The 22,163-nt window shown below is 37.7% G+C and overlaps 1 protein-coding gene across 2 annotated transcripts; it reads right to left on the bottom strand.

Annotated features, from left to right (window-relative positions):
* Positions 1–911: 911 nt before the first annotated feature.
* Positions 912–22,054, bottom strand: LOC131356496 (ATP-sensitive inward rectifier potassium channel 10-like). 2 transcript variants are annotated; one of them, XM_058395561.1, is made up of 6 exons: positions 15,432–15,539; positions 13,912–14,271; positions 13,506–13,717; positions 13,203–13,334; positions 12,816–12,993; positions 912–2,501 (listed from the first exon to the last, which is right to left on the bottom strand). In XM_058395561.1, exons 2-6 carry the CDS (start codon positions 14,267–14,269, stop codon positions 2,104–2,106), a joined length of 1,278 nt encoding a protein of 425 aa, XP_058251544.1. In that variant the 5' UTR covers positions 14,270–14,271; positions 15,432–15,539; the 3' UTR covers positions 912–2,103. The 2 variants fall into 2 exon arrangements, with proteins under 2 accessions (XP_058251544.1, XP_058251543.1); XM_058395560.1 differs by lacking the exon at positions 15,432–15,539 and adding an exon at positions 21,492–22,054 and having other exon boundaries at positions 917–2,501.
* Between the last annotated feature and the right edge of the window lie 109 nt (positions 22,055–22,163).

The raw sequence follows: 22,163 nt of genomic DNA, 5'->3' as shown, positions 1-22,163 counted from the left end.
CTGACATTTTGCACCATGTAACTGTACAGAATGTTTCTAAGATAGAAAGAACAGAATTACTAGTCTATTGATTGATTAGCTTTGTTATATTAAAAAATATCACTAGATTAAAAGTTCTCAAATGTTTTGTTTTACAGAATATCTGTAACTGTAAAAAAAAATATCGCTAAACTGACAAATAAACAAACTAATTAAACAGTTAATTATTTTCTAAGGACACCCTCAGTACAAATGTATTTAACAAGTCAAAAACCACAGAACCCCGGAAATATGTCACTTACACCTGGGGTCTCCACATTAAAAACCACAAGATGGTGACGTTGATGTAAAAGAAAATTGTCAGTGTTACTGTATGTACACCATGGTGTGATTCTGGCTAAAGTTGTCTTCTTCCAAGAAACTCCAAAGGTTGAAATCCTTTCACTTATGTCTGTTCTGAAAGTACCATATTGTAGTCATGTGTTCTTGGACATTTTATTAGAAATTTCTGTTTAAATTTCTCTATTTGGAAAGAAGTCCGTGTAATAGCAGGAAAAAACATAAAAATAACAAGGTTCCCAGTGTATACCAGTATGGAAAACACAAGTGCAGTCGAATCATTCGAGCAACTGTACAATGACTGCGGAAATTCAGAACTATTATGTTGTGCATATGACCACAAACAGCATGTTATTGGTTATCTCTTATTGCTATTCCAAAGAGGAAGTTTCACAGCTGTAAAAAAAAAAGAAAAAAAAGTGCATTGTAACCAATGTGATATCATACAAGGTGTGCAGATCCAAGTCTGCAAATGCAATTTGAGTTATTATAATTATATTTATATAATTCAAGCACTGATGTTACCTTTGAATGGAACCTTCATTAAATGAATGTAAGATTTATTTAAGATCTGCTTACCATTTATTTTCAAATTTTCATTATTATCAAATTTTGGCTGCCTAAGAAAGCATTTAATGTTTTTTTTTTTTTTTTACAATTCAAGTTTTTAGACATACAGTACATAGCAGGCAGAGCCCGTGACTGCTTCTGAACACATTATTTATTAAAAATGGTCATTTAAAGGCATTAGACATTAGAAGTGATAATGTCTCGGTTTTTAAAACCGAGCTTTATCACATACATTAGAACACAAATATTTTCTTCCCACAAGTAGGACAGATAATTCATTTGTTTTTAGTACCAAAGGAATCTCATCCATGTTTCAATAATAATAATAATAATAATAATAATAATAATAATAATAAAAATCTCTATGAAGGTCCATACATTTTATACATTTCTAAAAATATTTTCACATCACACCTTGCAACAAGCCAAGCAGACTGCTACAGATTCACAGAAACACCCACACATGCTTGAAATGACAGGAGAGATAAACACCATCCTGTATACACTTGTTAGTTGTGCTTTCAAAACGAAAACTAGAGAAAACCTCTCACAGAGTTAAAGTGCTTTTAGTATTGTTAACATACTGCATCAACATGTTTGCTTCAGGGACTAAAAATTTTTCCACATAAAAAACTAGATCTATACTCAAAGACTGAGTACTCAAACTGGCACTGTTAGGTACAAATATATACACATGTAACATAATAGCATCATTCCAGTCCAGTCCATCAAAAAGAAATACAAATACAAGTCCCAGGACATAGTTCCCCTGATCCTTCAGTAACTAATGATGGTTTTAAATCAGTCTTTGCATATTTTGGCCTTTTGATCTTTTCATAATCCTGTCATTGTCCAAGTCGTAAAAATGAAAGTACAATAAAGAAAATCAAACATTCTTGCAACAAGGCGAGTGTTCAAGTGAGATTATTTAATTTTAGCCAGAAGATGATGATACCAGTGTTCACACTTGGCAGTCCCAGTGTATATGAAAAAATGTGTCTTCTGAAAAAGGATTTATTGTGAACTTCTTAGATTCCTCTGCTTATAGTAGCTTATGGTTAGTCAGATTCCTTCTTTCTCTCTTGCTGTCTCTCTCTCTCTCTCTGTCTGTCTGTCTCTCTTGCTGTCTCTCTCTCTCTGTCTGTCTCTCTTTCTCTCTCTCTCTCTCTCTCTCTCTCTGTCTGTCTCTCTTTCTCTCTCTCTCTCTCTCTCTCACTAAACATTGCTAATGCGAACGCTAAGTGGGCTGCTATCCCGGATCCTCCCTCTATCACGTCCCCTTTCCTCCTTGAAGTTCTCCTCCAGCCTCATCTTCTCCTGATCCTTTCCTCCTCCTCCATTTTGGCCACTGTCTGAGGCTAAGTTAGAAGGAGAGGTCTGCTTAAAGCATGGCGGGGTCTTGGTCTTAGCCACCTTGTCGAAGAAGGCGAAGTCAGCCACGTATTTCCCTGATGGAGAGAGCGAGACGACAGGGGGAAACTCATAGCCCCACAGGATTTCGTCTGGTAAATAGGAGGTTCGCACCTGGCAAGTGGCTGATGTGGGCTCCACTGTGGCGCTCATTATTACCAGAAGTTCAAAGTCTGCCATTTCTGGGTCTGTCCAGCCTCCACCTGGGTATAGTACAGGGAAAAAATTATTTTGGTTATTTTTTGACTTGACTGGACATCATGGTGAGCTAAGAATTCTTTGTAAATCCCTTACTCCAATATGTCTGCTGGGTCACAAGTTATTGATACAAGCAAAACACAGGGGTGTTTCCCAGCATTCACCTGATTCAGATAATTATCAAGTCATACTCATGAGTCAGGTATGTTGGAGAAACAACAAAGCCTTCCTACACAAGTCTCCATACACACTTTATTCCAAAACAGTAAGTTGAAAGCACTGTAGAACACCCACACTCCCACAGACCCAGTCAATCACCCACACTGCTTTCACAAGCCGATGTTATCTCTTTACTCTGCTTTCAGTGTAGGAAGCTAAACTTGACCACCAGAAAACACTCCTGGGTAATCCCAAGCCACGTAACTGTCAGTCATAGGCAACCAAATTGCACAAGCCACCAACCGGGAAATATGAACAATCTTTCTTCCGCAGTTTTTCACACATCATTCAAAGAACCACATGCTCAGAGTGAGACTGTTGTTTGTGAAAGATAGCCATTCGTATCACTCAGACCTAGTTCTGCATTGGAAACACAAACACTTTCATAACAGTTTAAAATAGTAACTATTTACATACTGTAAGTACCACATCCTCTTTCTTTATTTCTCTCACATACTCCCTCTCTTTCTTCTTCTGACCCCCACCCCCCACCCACACTTCTTAACTCATTATTCACTCTAATAATCAATAACATGTTAAATACTGTACTCTTGGACACAAACTCACCATGTAAGAGCAGATTATTTCGTCAGTGTTTTTACACTGTGGATTCTGTGAAGTGATTTCTTGCATGTGCCTTAGTTATCAGTATTTTACTAAAATTTTGTGTACATTTTTCCATAGGCCAGCCCAAGCCTAAATTAAATGAACTTATGGCCAGTGAGGAAGAGATTTACAATTGCTTCCTTTTAAGTCATAAATATGCAAAAACAAAATTTACACAAAATGTACGTATAAATCACACATGACTGTGTAAAAAATCGATTAAATGATTTGAAACCAATCATTCAAGATTGCCATTAATTAGTCCCTTTATATCTAAATTTACACCATCTTCAGCTCTTGCTGGATACAAACTTTTTCAGAACTAAAAGTGGAATTTAACAAATACCACATTTCTTGTGTAAATGCCCCTGTGAACAGTTTACAAATAAATTCTTTCCTGTCCAGCTTGATAAATAAGGCCCAATGATAGGACTAAAACTGTGCTCCACACTAACTTACACAAGCACAATGTGGCATTCAGAAGACAAAGAACTGGAGCATTTTCTACTATTACACATCCTCTAAACCACACACACACACACACACACACACACACACTGACATGGCTATACAAATACACACAGTTGCTTTTTTTGATTCTCATTCAAGTGCAAATTAACACCTTGCAAGCAATAACTTTTAAGAAAGAAAAATGAGAACAGAATTCCACTTTGTCAACTTGAAAAGAGTGAATCATATGAGACAGAAGTCAGTAACCTCTGCAGGTCAGATAAAGGTCAGTCAACGTATATGACCACATTATTACAAGATTATGGCACAAAACTGTTGCTACTTCCTCTTCCACTGGATCCCAGCGCTTGTCACTCCAAACTTAACAATAGTATATACACAGCTCTCATACACAGGAACTGGAAGCATTTCAGGTACTTGCTGGGAACAGAGTCTAAAATGTGTATTACTATTTACCTCATTACATCTGTCCTCTTATCGCAAATGAATGAATGTTGCTCCATTTAAAAGGCATACAGTAGCTCCTCACTCCCAGCAAAGCTGTCTCATTTTCAGATGAATCCAAATTTATCTTGGATGGACTTTATAGAAGAGATTTTGTGTAAAGAAAGCCAGGAGAAGAAGCCAAGTACACCTGCACTAAGGATACGATAAATCACAGAGGTGGCTTTTCACTCTTTTTCTTACAATGACGTTTGTGAGCTTGTGTTATTGACGTGGCAGTTATTTTAAAGAAATATACCACAAGCTCATGTTTTAAGCAAAACATTTCCCATGATCTCAAAAGTAAAGGCTTTTTAGATTCAAATTTTGCAGAAATCAGGAAAGAAATTATTCAAATGGCAGAAATTAATTGTTCAACAGAATAATGATTCAACAGGATTTTCAGCAGGATAATGATTCAGTTTTAAAAGAAAACTTCCCTGACCTAATCTCTGTAGATCATCTTTTGGATGCAATAGAGCAGAAATGGGGAGATTGTCCAAGTGTATATGAACTTGTACTTTTGTTGGTTGAAACCTGGAGGAAACTTCCACCACAACTATTACAGAAACTGGCTGATTCAATGCCTCGACTTTCATCAGGAAGTTCCACAGAACTTGAAACTAAACACTAAAACACTGTAACTATTACTATAACTGTAATTATTATTATAACAATTTGCCACTCCTGAACCACTGAGCAAGGCCCTTAACCCTCTATTGCTCAGTTGTATAATTGAGACAAATGTAAGTTGCTCTGGATAAGGGTGTCTTCCAAATGCTGTAAATGAAAAATACATAAATAAAATGCTAAAGATGTGACTTAATGAATGTTCGGATTTGATTAATTTCTAATGTATGATACACTTTTAAGGTATTCAATTGACTTACCCTCATACCATTTTGTAAAAATGATATGTAAACTGTAGGAAACCTTCACAGAGCTGCTCTACAGCTAGATACTCTCTGTAGCAACTCAGACCTAACACTTAAAAAGTGACATAAAGACACATTCTGTTGGTAAGCAGTTAATTTAAGCTTCAACATGCCAGGATGATCCAGTAATTCAGATTGTATGTGCTGTGTTAATTTACTTCAGAAAAAGTCTCCAAATTGAACTGAGGAGCATTATCATTAAAAGGTTGTACACCTAGGTTGTAGTGGATTTCATTATAGTCACCTCTGGCCACTTGCTGATCATATCCACAGGAATGGGCTGAGAAAATCATTGTAAACTGGCAAAATAAGTGTGACTTTGGTGGATTTTCAATCTGCCCATCCAAGTCCTGGCCACCAGAAGTAGCTTCTGGTGAGATCTTTAATGGAGACTACTCAACAATGGCTTGAACATACACTATATTGCCAAAAGTATTCGCTCACCTGCCTTGACTCGCATATGAACTTAAGTGACATCCCATTCCTAATCCATAGGGTTCAATATGACGTCGGTCCACCCTTTGCAGCTATAACAGCTTCAACTCTTCTGGGAAGGCTGTCCACAAGGTTTAGGAGTGTGTTTATGGGAATTTTTGACCATTCTTCCAGAAGCGCATTTGTGAGGTCACACACTGATGTTGGACGAGAAGGCCTGGCTCTCAGTCTCCGCTCTAATTCATCCCAAAGGTGTTCTATCGGGTTGAGGTCAGGACTCTGTGCAGGCTAGTCAAGTTCCTCCACACCAGACTCTGTCATCCATGTCTTTATGGACCTTGCTTTGTGCACTGGTGCACAGTCATGTTGGAAGAGGAAGGGGCCAGCTCCAAACTGTTCCCACAAAGTTGGGTGCATGGAATTGTCCAAAATGTCTTGGTATGCTGAAGCATTCAGAGTTCCTTTCACTGGAACTAAGGGGCCAAGCCCAGCTCCTGAAAAACAACCCCACACCATAATCCCCCCTCCACCAAACTTTACACTTGGCACAATGCAGTCAGACAAGTACCGTTCTCCTGGCAACCGCCAAACCCAGACTCGTCCATCAGATTGCCAGATGGAGAAGCGCGATTCGTCACTCCAGAGAACGCGTCTCCACTGCTCTAGAGTCCAGTGGCGGCGTGCTTTACTCCACTGCATCCGACACTTTGCATTGCACTTGGTGATGTATGGCTTGGATGCAGCTGCTCGGCCATGGAAACCCATTCCATGAAGCTCTCTGCGCACTGTTCTTGAGCTAATCTGAAGGCCACATGAAGTTTGGAGGTCTGTAGCGATTGACTCTGCAGAAAGTTGGCGACCTCTTCGCACTATGCGCCTCAGCATCCACTGACCCCGCTCCGTCAGTTTACGTGGCCTACCACTTCGTGGCTGAGTTGCTGTCATTCCCAAACACTTCCACGTTCTTATAATACAGCTGACAGTTGACTGTGGAATATTTAGGAGCGAGGAAATTTCACGACTGGATTTGTTGCACAGGTGGCATCCTATCACAGTTCCACGCTGGAATTCACTGAGCTCCTGAGAGCGACCCATTCTTTCACAAATGTTTGTAAAAACAGTCTGCATGCCTAGGTGCTTGATTTTATACACCTGTGGCCATGGAAGTGATTGGTACACCTGATTCTGATTATTTGGATGGGTGAGCGAATACTTTTGGCAATATAGTGTAGCTGCTGTAACATGCTTCTCCTCTGTGGTGCCAAACGATTACTCTTTGGTCCCATAGAAGACATTGTGCTTGAACAGAGAGCTAATTTACTTTAAGAAATGTGGCTTCAGCTAAAAAGTGTCCTCTGCATTTCTTCCTCTAACCATAACATCCATCAGCTTAGATAGCACTGGGTCATTCCTTATGTACCAGCACACTCGTGCTGGCTGAAGTAACAGGTGCTTCTTCGACCTGCTGAAAGCAGAAGATGTCTGCCTGCTTCTCACTGTGGCCTGGAGAAACTGCCAGCTATGGCTGGGTAGTGGTGGCCTGGAGAAACTGCCAGCTATGCATGGAACTCAGACCTCCAGTACTTTATGTCATATGCATGAGCAGACAGCAACAAAGCCCACTTTTGCATTCGACTGGCAGCTAATGGCGTCCTGAAAATAGCTGTAAGACCATAGTGATCAGTTAGGAGAGTGAATTTCCTTTCAAATAGATACTGGTGGAAAGTGTGAACACAAAAAAAATACTCAGGGCTTCTCACTCTATTTGATTTGTTAAGCCTGTGTGACACAAAGGCAGTTGAATTTTTTTCCAACATTGGTATGATATGTGAAACAACATGCTTCATACCATAAGAAGAAGTTTTAACATGTTTCAGCAAGGAAAGATCAAAATGTGTAAATGCTTTGGAATTCAGCAACGTTTAAAAAATACATGGCACACTAATCCATTTCCGGTCCATTTCCACTAATCCATTTCCAGTCTGGCTCAGTGGTTTTAGAAGAGATGTGAGGTTTGGAATAAGTCTTCTGTAATTATTCAGCAGTCCTATAAAAATGCAACTAGCTACTGTTCTGATCTGCAGGTGCTTCCATGATTGTCTTGACCTTGGCTGAAGAACTAACATTTGAATTTATGAACTTCGAGTCCAAATTATTTTAGTCATTGTTGTGTAGCATCTAGATATTTCAAGTCTTTCCAGTGATTTGAATGCCATTCAAATAACACTGCATTCCTAATAGGCAGCACAATCTCTGATCCATTGACTGCTTCAAAAGAGATGGAAATGACATTACCCCATATAGTAGCTGAAAGATCATTATAAATACCCTTGTAATTGACTATTTAGAGCAGCTCCTTTGATTTTTCATCTATATGCACTTGGAGGTATTTGTATTATCTGTATTTTGCTAATAAGCTGTACTACATTGACTTGGATGTGCTAGATATGCAAGGTGACTCTAGCAACAATAAAGAAAGGCCCACGAGTTTTGAAAAGAAGGGAGATGGATTCAGAGGAATAGACAGTGAAATGTGTTGTTTTGAATTTAAATCAGGTGAATAAATGTTGTTGTTTTTTCCTGTTTACTGTCTCAGCAAGCCTGTGACACTGAATTCACCTAATTTAATCAAATGATCACTCTAAACACTATGACCTAATGATCTGATACTGTTTAATTGTACAGTCAGGATGTTGCTCAGGTCTCTCTCGCTTCTCCTCATGCCTTCACCAGTGGACAGATGTTATGTTTAACTTTGTAAAGATGCAATTTGGGGAGCAATATTAGGCCATGACTCTAATAGAGCTAATAACTAATAAATGTTTGTGCATTATTTCAGCAGAAATAATAATTCACATTATTATTTTACACTACCTCAGACAATTGACACTTGATTGCAAATAAAACTGAAAAGAAAACAAAAAAAATTGTCATAACCAGCACATGGAAAGGAGTTATGATGTGATAAGAACTCAGTGGATCTAGAGACTAACTAAGACAGATAAACACTGAGCACATTAATGTCTCTAATAAAGATGCTAAAGCAAGGCCCTAACAAGAGGTTATTTAAAGGCATGTGTAGATTGCGAACAGATGTGTAATCAGTCTGGTGACTGAAAGGATTGCTGATTTGAAGCATTATAACTGATTCAATTGTTTTTTTTTAAAAACAGTTTTAAAATGTTATAGATTATTTAGTAACTTTTACATTACTTTGTATTAAATATGAAAGACCTTTTATTTTGCCAATGCTTGCTTTTATTCTCTCCTTTGTTGCATAATGGAACAATAATCTAAATATTCTAAGCCACTGTACATTCTTTGTTGTTAGAAATTGGTCAAATGTTTTTTTTTTCTACTTAGGGGAAACCCCATTAATAGTTCTACAACTTGTTTCTCTCTCAGAAAGGGAAGTCTAGTAACTTCTAAGAATGTGCTTTGCCCTACTGCACAGTGTGTGTTGATGAATAGAAGGGCACTAAAAAATGTATTTACCTAAAAATCAAATCATATTAGTTGCCACAGCAGTAAACTGCACCCGCAGTCTTTATGATTGCTTTGTCTTGATTCCCATTTCCTAAACATATTTCAATACTAAACTGGTCCAATCAATTAGGTCTTTATTTTTTCTAATGTTACTGTTAGCATTAGCTCTACAGCTGGGAGGCAAAAAATCACCTGAAATATCTGGTGAACTCTGATCTTTTCAGTCTTTTTAGCACACCCTGGTGGACAGTAGACCTATTATTTATTTTTATACATTAAATGTAGTGTGATTTTCTTATTATTCTATATCTTTGGATAATTGCTGTCAGAAAAAGGGAAATTGTACAGATATGATTTGTTTACAAATGTATGTGTAGTCTTCATCATAAAAATAAAACAATATTTTTTTAATGATAAAAATAAAGTATGCGCAGTTTGGTGTCTTTTTCCCACAAATTAATATTGTCTGTCTAAATCATTTAATCTTTAAACCTGATTTGTTAATACAAATGGTGTCTTTTAACAATATGCCTCTCAACTTAGTCTACAGTAGGAAGAGGGACTGTAATGGCCCCACTCTGTTGCTGAATATGTGTACTGCAGTAACCAGATCCTGTACCTGCATGTCAGCACCACAGACTGAGCTGCATTGTGCCCCTAATGAGACACTCTTGCTCATGCTTACATTCCAGCCAACCAGAGAAAATGCAGAGAGAAGGAGAGAAAGATGAGTTCATAGAGAAAGGAAGAGTGGCAAATGAGAGAACAAAACCATAATAGCTAAGAGAGCAGGCACACAAGAAAAAATGAGACAGGATTGCATGCCAGCTCCAAAATTCTTTCGCCATTATAGAAACCCCATACTCACGTGAACACTGAACAGAGCAGACCAAAATGTTCAACTCACATTGGCGTGATAGTAACTCTTGTCTTTTAACCTCCTTAAATTAAGTTAACAAGGTCCCTTATAGGATGGTCACAACCCAAACATTTTACACAAAGCTCTTCTTATTTTCTGGACACCCCAGCCAAGACCTTTAGCCTCTTAACTTGAAATGAATTACTGCTTCACATATTATGTCTCATATTCATGATCTGTCCTCAAAAATGTCTATTCACATTTCAGAAAAAAAATCAGGCAGGCTGAATTTGTGCACGCTATCTGTGCCCAAAAATTGAAAGCATTAAAGAATCACTTGCCTTTCGACATATTTTGACAAATCCTGTCAATTGTTTGTATCTATCGTTGATATTTCTTAAACCTTAAGATTATGTTAATATTACTTACTTTGATATTACTTAAATACTTAGGTATTACTTTAGATACTAGTTGGATATTATTAATATTTCTGCATAATAATCTGTAATTTCATATAATATTAATTCAGTTATCAGTATCAATACACTGGGCCTCTGAACTAATTTTAAATGATCTGAAAAAGCAATCGGATGTTTAATCATTTTTAACAGTAAATGTCCTGAAACTTAATCTTGAAACCATTAGATTGTTTGAAATAATCTTACAATGATGCTCTGAGTGCAACTCCTAAAGTACAGGTGTATCATCCAGCAGGCATCCTTTCCTGCTAGGATTTCAGTTTTGCTCCTCACAGGACCAGCCAAAAGCCCTGAAATGAAGCTCCCGGCATCAGTTTGCTAGTACATTGCAATGTTGGCATGATTTTAAGTCTTTTCCACTGCACAGAAGCCAAGCTATTCCTCCATCTTCATCCCATCCAATAAGCTTCAGACTTATTATGTTACATCAAACACTGCACATTTTGTTAGACTTTGCTGACTGTGCAGTTGCTGATGTTGTTTCATATTTTATTTTTGCCCAAATTTTAGACAAATACAGTAAGACTACACTGCCATATTTAGTATTTGATATGTATGTGTCAGTTGTCAGTTTTCATTTGAATTGTTGAAAAATAAAATATAAAATCATGGTCATATATTAATCTGCTTTTAACTCGTTAATTCCTTCTTTTATTCATAAAGCTGAAGAGAAATGTAATGTGAGCCAGATCAATCAGCTGCAACTCAGCCAAGTTCAATTCATAAAATGTGGAAAAGAAGAATCCGTTTATTCTTTAATAGGCTTCTATCTCCACTTCTCTACCAAGCCAGTGTAACAAAACTCCTCTCACTCTGACCCCTCTCTCCACTCTGTAGTTCACATTTCCTCCAATCACACACCAATCTCTGTCCTCAAAGCAACTCCATACACAATTTGTGTCCAACCACATTCTCAAATGTTCTTCACCACCAGCAGATCCCTATCAGACACAACTCTTTGTTGTGGCGGTTTCAGAAAATGCCGTTTTATTTTTCACTTTCTATCATTAGCACTAATGACATCAGAACTTTCCAGAACTCAGAGGTCCAAAAATCTCTTCTAGAAATACTTTTGTGTTTCTTGACCATTCTATTTCACTCAAATATTCAAATATTTTCTGCAACCACTTACTTCAATTCTTTTCGAACTCTAATTAAAATCCAAATTCACTAATACTTCATATTAACCAAATTCTCAAATTCTTGTCAAAAATATAAAACTCTTCTAGAACTACTTTGTCAGGAACAGATGGACACTTCCCTGCCAGACCTGGAGAGGGTGCTGGCAGGTGAAACTCGGAAGCCTTTATGTGTATTTTGTGCTGCGCTTTCCCCATTGTTTAATTCATGCCGTGTCACCTGTTCCCCATTAGTCCTAATGTTGTGCCCTATAAATAGGGAACCTTTTGTACCTGTCCATGTTGGTCATTGTTCCGTGTTTAATGTTCTTTGTTCTGGTTAGAGTCATGTCCAAGTTCATGCTCAGGTTTTGCTGTATTTTATGTTCAGGATTTTGTTTATGTTTCAGTTTCAGTTAGTGCCATGCCATGTCTTCATGATTAGGTTAGTCTTTTGCCTACGTAAATAAAGCAGTGCTTTTTGAATCCCGTGAATGGATCTGTTTCTATGGCGTGCACAAGGCCTGGATGTGACGTACTTTTAGCTCCTTTCGATGTCCACATCCCAATTCTTTTTTAAAATGCAAATCTAGAATCTAGATTCTGTTACAGAATTCAAATCTCTTATTAAAAAAGGTTCTTGGAAAGTTATTTTGAAATTTTTGTCCTGATCCTAATTCTCTTCTCGAATCCAATTTTTTTTTTGCGATAATTAACTTCTTAATTTTATTGCAATCTTTCATACAGATCCCAGTGTCTTGTTTGAATTATCCTGGTCCTAGTATTTTTCTAGTTCTTTCCTTAGAACTTTCTTAATTTGTTTAGGAACACATATTTTAATTTATTAACTTCTGGGACTATTGCCCAGATCACAATTTTGTTCTAGAATTTAAATCTATTATATAAAATATTTAAGTCTTAATTAGATTCCATTGTCTATTAAGAATCCAAATGTTTTCTAGACTTACCTTCTTAATAATTTTGCAACTCTCATCCAGTTCCAAATTCTTTTCTAGAATCCAATTCTTTTCTAGAACTTCTTTCACATGCTGTAACTTATTTCACATTCTGTAACTTCCTTATACATATTTGTGCTTGTCATTTACCTGGCTCTCTCATCTAAACTTTTGTAATGCTCTTTACTTAATTTCTTCTCATACCCTCTTCTATTTTAAAAAAAATATTAATCTAGAACTGTCTTCAAAACATCAGTAATGTCTGCTCTTACCTTTGGCAGCCCAAGGACGGAGTGGGCTGCTGTCATCAATGACATGGTAGAAGGTGAGAGGAAGAATGAGGAAAGGGCTGTCACTGGAGGTGTCCACTTGGAAAGCCACATTCCTCTGGTCCAGCCGAACGGTTTCACCCTCTTTAGTCAAAGACGTCTGCAGCAGCTTACCAGTTACCTGGAATATAAAGAACACAGTGAATATACATTCAGTAGACCACTCTTCCACATGCACACACCTAATATATATGAATGTACTTGGAGTTCAAGAAATGTTTCATAATATCTGATGAAAATGATTATCAAAACAGTCAGTAAAAAACAGGTTTAAAACCCATCAATAAATATGTGAAATTTGAAACTTCTTTTGACCATACAGTCACATACCTGACATCCAAGCAGCAGGCTCTTTCTCATGTTGGCTACACGGATCATAAGGCAAGGTTGGCCCTCATGATTGGCCACGACTGCATGCTGACTAAATTTCACTGTTTCACCACGCTTTTTCGGCCTAGCCACCTACACAGAAAACAACACAGTTACTATATCATACACCTACAACTGTATACATACATAATACAACACTAATGAACACCATAGATCCTATACATGCAGCACAATAAAGACTTGTACAGTCTTAGCTATTATAATTGTTATTATATAATTATAATTATAATTGCAATCATTTACCTTCGCAAGAAAGGTTCCTGTGATGAAGATCTCCATCACCATTGTAATAACTAGCTGCACTATGAGAAGGATTATGGCGACTGGACATTCCTCTGTGATGCACCGGAAACCGTAGCCAATTGTAGTCTGTGATTCCAGCGAGAAAAGGAAAGCAGCTGTCAGCGTCTGGACCTGCATCACACAGGGGGTGTGGTTGGATGGTGGGTCAAACTCTGCAAAAAGATACAAAACGTAATTTCATTAAATAAAAAAAATCTCCTTTTTAAATAACTTCTGCACACTTTATGGTCAGTATGTGGCAAAAAGTCCACTAAATATGTACAAGACACATACTTCTAGACAAAATTTCCACAAAACATTTTGTTCAGATTCTCTAAAGGTCTCTAAAGACCTCCTGTCTTCTTACCCAGGAGGTCTCCGTGCACCAGTGCCACAAGGTACCACAGAACTCCAAAAGCAAACCAAGTTCCTGCGAACGTGGCCGAGAATAGAAAAAGCTTGTAACGCCACTGCATATCCAGGAAGGTCGTCCAGAGGTCACGCAGGTAGAGAGCGCCACGGCCACTGACATGCTCAATGCGCACATTGCTTCGGCCATCCTTAGACAAGACACGTCGACGCCTCCTCAATGCTGCAGCTCCACCTCCTGAAACACCTCCACCACCTCCACCCAGCAGCGGCTTCAGAACATCTGTCTGAGTCTGGGAATGACAGACTTTCTGAGGGGAAGGACTACGAGAGGAGGGTGGAGTGGACGAAGTCATGTCTGAAGAGAGTGGGAGATGGTGAAGCATATGAATGAGAGCAGTTACGATTTTGTGCCAAATTTGTGCCAACCATTTTAAAACAGCTAGGTCATACAAATGACCAATTATAAGATCCTAATGATTACACAATAAATATATTGTCAGATTATACTACAGGCCTGGTTACACTCAGCTGTACCTGTCCTTCCATCCAGGAAATGCCACAGTCTAAGCATCTTGATTTACAGGTATCACAGTCTGTATGGAGACTATATACAATCAGCCTAAACTTTTAAAGATGGATCTTCTCGTCATTACAGCAAGCGGCTCATAGCATCAATATCAAGATAATTTGCTTGTTGCTATTACTATCAAGCATCGGGCTAATGGTTGATTGCCAGTTTGTCTCCTCATACTGCTATCTTTTGCTTATGTTATTAGTGTTCATCATTAAGTATCTAGAGTAAGTAATCAGGTGGCACATTGCCATAGTCCCCATGTCTCTGCTGCAATCCTGAGCTTTATTATTAAAATTTTCTCCCCATGTCTGGTGGATTTCCTTAATGTTCTCCAGTTACCTCCAACTTCCAAAAACATGAGCATAAGTATATCACCCCTAGGGAATGTGTGACGACTGTTGTTCCATCTAGGGCATATTCCCACCTCACACCCAATGTAAACCAAGAACAGTGTGGCCTTTGGATGAAATGTTACCACACACCAAGATAACAAGGTTACTGAACATTAATGTTGACTTGAGACTTTCAAACTGCCTCTCCAGCTAGACCTCCAACTGCCAAATGATTAAATGGAAATGGAAAGGTATACAAACTAAGTGAGCAGTTTTATGCACAGCATCTTATTTCTACATTCACTGGACAGCATATCAGGTCCACTTACTGGGTCACTTTGTAGGTGAAAGGGACAAATACACTTACATCTTTTGGTCTGCACAGTGCATCAGTATCTATTGGCTCTCTCCATTAATTGAGAGGGACCATTGGCTGGTGATTTTTTTTCTCAGCACAGCAGTGACACACAAATGGTGATGGGTGGTACAAGTGGTACTGAGATTATTGTATCAGAGTCAGTTTCTGAACACAGCCCAGCTGCTGGCTATACATTTCTGGCTGGTGAACTAATTCATAATCAATATGACTCTGCAGTGTTTAAAATGTACCTCAGACCCTTTTTCCAGCACAGCACACATGACCATACACATTGGAGTGTTCCTGCTGTGTTGTGCTTAGAATGGTCTACCACACAATATCTGCTCAGCCGTAGATCTGTGGAGGATAAAGTAGAGGGACTGACAATCTGTGCTGAGAAAGCAAAAGAGAAACTTCATCTAGTAATTACAATATGTCACAAATTCCACATTCACATTATGGTTTCTGGTCTCTGTCATTTGAACTTGGAATGTGTTCAAGTCCTCTAGTCCTGTCTCTGTCCAAGTCCTATCACTGGCTTGTTATCCAACTGTGTACACCTGTTTGAAGTTTGTTCTTGATTATTTGTTTATTTTTACCTGGTTCTGTTTAAATGTCTTTGCAAAGTCTTGCCATGCATTTGGGTCTGAGTCTTAGTCTTTGTGTTCTTTATTTCCTGGTCTTGCTTATTTGCCAATTTTATTATGGATTATCCATTTTTGTGAATAGCAGACAACATTTGTTCTAAACAAATAAACTACCTTAAATTCTCTGCAAGTGCTCTTTTTTATGACGCAAAAAGCAAAGCAAAACAAAACAAAACAAACAAACAACAAAAAAAAAAACAGAAAAATGTACGTGACCTGGAAACTACTGTGGCCACTCTGAGAACCCCATCACCTTAGCAGCATTATAACCAGCAGAGCCAACATGATAGCATCTGGGACAATGTGGCGCCCACAGCATGACCCTGAAAATGTAGTCAGTCCCTCAGCACCAAAGAACTACACTTTAGTACTTTTAGTAGAACACTTAATGGCACTCAACCAGTGTCATAATAGGCCGTTTGAAGAATGTAGTGCTGATGCTATCTAGGACAATGAAGAGTTGCTTTTACTCTTGTGTATAGCAGGAAAACATGGGTACACTTGGACCCAGGGGTGCTGCTGTTGTCTGTAGCGTTCCATTCAGATGCCCAGCTGCTCTGGCACATGAAGCAGGTCTCATTGAGACAAGCCTCTCTCGACTGGCCTCTTGCTTTTCCTGCTCCTTTATACCACAGGCTTGCTCAAATGCTCGGGGGGGAGCAGAGACAAGGGTGGCTTATTCAGTGTATGAGCACGCGAAGAAAGGGAGAAAGAGAAAGTTTACAAAAAGAGAGAGAGTTTAAAGAACAGATTTATGGACAGGATGATCTGTGATGAAAATAAAAAAAACAGAGCATTGTTTTATTCATGGTCTTTGAGAATCTTTATGCTATTTTCCACTTTCACCAGAATGAAGACAGACAGACTTCATAGAACTGATTTGTTCTGTAATCTGTACCATTTTTTACCTATGGTACAACAAACAAAAACAGTCTAACAATCCTGAATCTTTCCAGAATCATATTTGTTATGAGAAAAGGCTAATCATGACTTCACACCTAGGCCAGATGTAGAGGGAGTGCCCTGGTCCAAGCTGAATGAGGCCTCACTTGAAAAGCAGCTTTTGTCTCCTCCACCTCCCATCTGCTTTCTGTATCCATAAAAGAAATCTCCTCCTGTTAGTGTGGATGGTCCCACATGGATACCCCATCAGTGGATAATCTCACCTAGATACTGTAGTTTTGTACTGAAGAAATGCACTTCTTTCAAGTAGGAAGAGGGTTGCAAGTAGAACTCGTTAACTAAGCCAAAAAGCTTTAACTATCAAAGGTATCATAGATGAAATCTTTTATTAAGAGTGCACAATCCTCTTTCCCAAACTCATTTCCAAAAGAAAATACTTTGTAGCCATAAAGTCACTGAACATTTTTGGGCCTAAAATGCTAGTATGCTCAGATAAACAGAAATAAAAATCTTTAAATATTTGTGGATAATTAATCTTCCTTACATTTGCTCTATTTAGAGATTGCGATGGGAAAACACTTTAGTGTTTGATATTCAGCTGGTGTTTGTTTTTATTTGTTTTTAATAATGTATTTAATAGTATTTGACACAATTTTCATTCCAATCTATTCTATTTTATGCCACATGATGTTCCTTAAAAAAATAACATGTATGCATGTACATTGGACACATTTTATGTTGACACCGCAAGCTTGCAGAACCTCAGCAGTCAGCATTCTGTATCAAAAATGCAGTAGATACTGTATATCTAAACATCTTAAAGTTAATTTATTTAGTACTGATTTTCCTGAAACCTATGTATCTATGTTTTATTCATTCACAGACTTTGCTTTTTTTGCACTGCTATATAAATAAAGAATACAATTATTTTTATTCTTATCGAACAAATATCTCATTTCCTCCAGGCTTCCCTTTTTCTCTCATTTTACCTCATTCATAGCCCTTCGCCCACCATCCTCCAGCTCACACTGCAGTTCTATTACACTCTGATCCTGAGCACTATCACTGCATGTCTCTCACTCTTTCACTCTCTCTCTTTCTCTCTCTCTCTCTCTCTCTCTCTCGCGCGCAGTGCTGAACTCACACTGGGGATATGAATAGGTATCTGTCTGCCCTCTGTGCTCTGAATACTAACACTGGGTGAAGAAGGAGGGGGTTGGCTCTCAGAAAGCCACGTGTGATAGGCTGGATGTACATACAGTTGACCTCTGAACTCCAGCAAGTACACACTCACACACAGTTACTGTACTCAAACTCATACATACAGTATATACTCAGGCACACATGTGTTCAGATAGAGTCATGGTGGTGTGTCAATAGCAAGAAGTTAAGGATAGTGTACTGAAGGACTTTGTAGAATCTGCTTTAATTTTAAACTTGTTCAGTCTCTCATTTCTCACCCTTTGTCTCACTTTCTCTCCTCTATTAAAGCCTTGCACCATCCCTCGCTTTTTGTCCTGTATGCACAAAAATCCTTTGTTTGGAGAGGAGATGAAAGGGACAAAAGCCACTATTGAAAAATACAACACTGTGTGTGTGTGTGTGTGTGAGAGAGAGAGAGAGAGAGAAAGAGAGAGAGAGAGAGAGAGAGAGAGAGAGAGAATTTGTGCAGTTTGTTAGAGAAAGAGATGAAAAAAGTAGAAAGGATATGAAGTGATGAATTGATCAGCAAACACACTCATCAGTATTCCTCAGTTGTACATTCCAGCACTCTTCCCTCTCTGACCCCAACAAAATAAACTCCACACAACCTCATCACAACTTCCATTCAACCTCCACGCTGTCTTTAGATGACCTTCTCTTCCCTTCATCTTTCTTACACAAACCCCACACAGGGACCCTGACAAAAACCAAGTACCTCAAGGCTTTGCTACACTTAAAATATTCAGTGGCTTTTTTTCAAATTACAGTTTTATTAGGATTTTTTGTAGTATTTTTTGTCAGTTGCTACCATTACAAATTTATCCATGATTTACATAAAGGGCTAGCTGTAATAAATAGCCTAGCATGCCTAAGCTCACCATCTTCATGAGAAAACTAAAAAATACAGTATATAGCTTTTTTTTATATATCTACTCACTATCTTCTTTTGTGTTAATAAGTGACTTGTTAAGTGAATCATTTCTTTAACAACAGCACCACCAATGGCCAAAGGCAAAAAATACACTGAATGGAATTTAGTAAATGCTTGGGCTGATTTTTTCTAGACCAGACTATAGAGTCACATAGCGTATCAATTACAGTCAAGTCAAGTGACTTAATTTAGAGAAAAGCCCCGTAGATTTTGTGTGCATTAGGGCTTGCTTATTTAAGCCCAGTTTGCTTACAGATCCATAGCACTGTCATAAACAGCGAACAGAGAGAGCATATGAAATAAAACCATGAGTGTAATAAATATGAATGACAATATTACTTTCTTAATCTTTGATTTTTTTCAGAATGGTTTCAAAGAAATATTAAGAAAATAGACTAAGCAAAATGTATCCGATCAAACTACAACTTACACAATAGAAGCTTTTTTGTATGATTTTGTATGATTTGAATGACAGAGCTGGCCAAAGCATTGCTTGAGTTTAAAGGAAAAATAGAAAGAACTGATGGTGTTGCTTATATGTCTTTCACAGATCTTTTCTGCAGAGTTACTGATAGATAGGAAATTATTGTAGACCTGTATTATAATTATTGTAGATCATCAATATCATTACCAGCCATCACTGTTGATGAGCATTCCTTACAAAGATTATAAAGCATTTTTGATCTAAAATCAACTCAACACTCAACAATTTCATTAACCAGTTGACCTAAGATTTGTTGTTAGTGACTGCAGTGCACTTCCTTAATGTGCTCTCTCTCTCTCTCTCTCTCTCTGTCTCTCTCTCTCACACACACACACACACACACACTGAACAACTCCTTTTGCAAAGACCTAATACCGTTGGTCGAATTATCATGCTGATCAAAGTTTAAGAGTGTAGACTCTAAATAGAATTCTGAATAAACAAATAATGTTAAAAAAAAAAACAGGTCCAAACTCATGTCCTACCACTTTCAGATTAGTATCCATAAGGAGAAAAATATAAGATAAAAATATTGCCTAAATTTTTAATAGCACTTACATACATCAACATATTGTCATATGCAAATTGCCATTGATTCATATTAACACAAATTTTTCATCCTTAAGTTGTTTTTATCTATAGTTTCAGTTTGTCAATATCTAACCTAACTATATCTGTATATCATGTCAAAATACAGTATGTGTAGCACACCATCCCAATCCTGATAATTGTTTAGTAACCACCTGAAATGGCATGTAGTTATGAGAGAGGAATAGCTGTCTGCAACAATTGATGGTTCCTTGGACTTTAAGTGGTAAAATAAGCAATCTACAGCTAATGCAGTTTTTTTTTTTTACAGGAAAGAGCAAGAGATATAATTCTGAACACTTGTCAATGGATCTCATTAAATTCTGACAATGGTGCATTATGATTTGTTTTCTTGTCTTGCAGTTTTATCATTGAGACCTTTCGTAAAGAAATGATACTTTAATTATCAAATTTTTACTTGTCATGGAGTTACAATGCTAACCCAAATTACAAGCAGTGGAGGTTTATGACCACCAGTTAGCATTACACAAATGGCATGTCAAAATGAGCGCAGTTTGTATAATGCTAAATCCTGCCACAAACCCTGCCTAATAAATAAGCCAAAGCACAAACTAATTTTAAGCTAAAACTATACTTTATTTTTTCTCTGACACTCATACCACTGTTATTAATAATAACTAATTAAATGTGAAATAGACTAGTTATAATTTTGTAAGTCATGTTTTAGAGCAGTAGTTCCCAAGGTGGGGTCCAAGGCTATGATTATATTTTTTTTATGTATTTACAGTGCTAGAAATCACAACTCACTATCATCAAAGGTATTATATTTATTTATTTATTTTTTTAGTTATTATAGTTATTAGTCTGTTAGACCAGTCACTCGGTTTTAATCCAAGATGTAATCAATCAAAAACATGTCAACTATAAATAATGTCAGCTTAGATCCATGCCTTCTCTTGGTGAATGGTTCAGTAATAGAAAGCTCTAAACTATATTATACTGTAAGCATTTAACCAATATTCATGAAATAAATCTGTACTAAAGGGATCAGTGGAAATTATTTTTTTTAGTTAAAGTGGTCCCTGAATACCTTAAATATTTATGAAACCTGTTTTTTGTTGTTGTTGTTGTTTTGTTTTGTTTTTCTTAAATGAATTTATCAGTAATGTGTCATTCATTCATTCATTTTTAGTAGCCACTTTTTCCTGTTCAGGCTCTGGAGCCAATCCGATAAAACTGGACACATCACTGGGACCATGCAGACAAACAATCACACAATCATTCACATCAGTATGGGGCAATTTATCATAATCAGTCCACACACCTGCAGGTTTTGGGACAGTGGAAGGAAACCAGGGAGCCCAGAGGAAACCCATATGAGCACAGCAAAAAATTCACACCACACACGGTAGCCCAAATTCCATATCAAAACATTTCACCATAGGTTTGCTGTTGTAATCATTATGTTTTTGTGAGTTTTGATTCATTATTAAAACTATTTACCCTCAATTAATTAGCATAAAATTTTTACAATACAGTGACTATCATTTATACAGCAGGTGCAACACCCATATGATACTATTTTTTCACTTACCTTATGATTTAGACTTGATCACAGTTTTGTAAAGGCGTAAATTGATTTGTTGTTTGTTTGTTTGTTTGTTTCTACTTTGGTTTGTCAGAGGGAAGAGACATCCGAGCGCAGTTGGAGGCCGAGAAGAGCTGACAGAGAAAACATGTCCACACACGCTGCAAAATCGCCACTTTAAGACAATATTAATTCTTCCACTTCATCATTTGTTATCGGCCATCGTAAATGAGAAATCTTACAATCGTACGGAAAATCTAACAACTGAAAGTTTCAAAGTTTGCAGAAGTTTTTCTAGTGGATGGAGACAGAGCCGAGTGTCAGTCTGTGCCGCTGCTGGTTGGAGGATGATACGGATTTATTATGCACCGAGTCTCTCTCTCTCTCTCTCTCTCTCTCTCTCTCTCACTCTCTCTCTCCGTTCTCAGGTGGTTAAACTTCCCGGGAAGTTTGTTTCCGGCCTAAACAAACTGTTTCAAATTGTATCTGGAAATCCGTCCCGTTTTCTCGTCTCAGCACCTTTTCTACTCATTAATTCTTCTTTTCCGCGCTCCTCTACCATCTCTCTCTCTCTCTCTCTCTCTCTCTCTCTCTCCCACTGGTCTTTCTGAATGGAGCTGTTGTACTTCACTTGTTGTAGGTCCTTGAATATTCAGCCTCCGTATACTTTTCATATAA

This window comes from Hemibagrus wyckioides, linkage group LG07 (genome assembly GCF_019097595.1).
Source record: "Hemibagrus wyckioides isolate EC202008001 linkage group LG07, SWU_Hwy_1.0, whole genome shotgun sequence".
NCBI lineage: Eukaryota > Metazoa > Chordata > Actinopteri > Siluriformes > Bagridae > Hemibagrus > Hemibagrus wyckioides.
The sequence above is the reverse complement of the archived record's forward strand: the minus strand, read 5'-3'. Positions and strand labels throughout refer to the sequence as shown.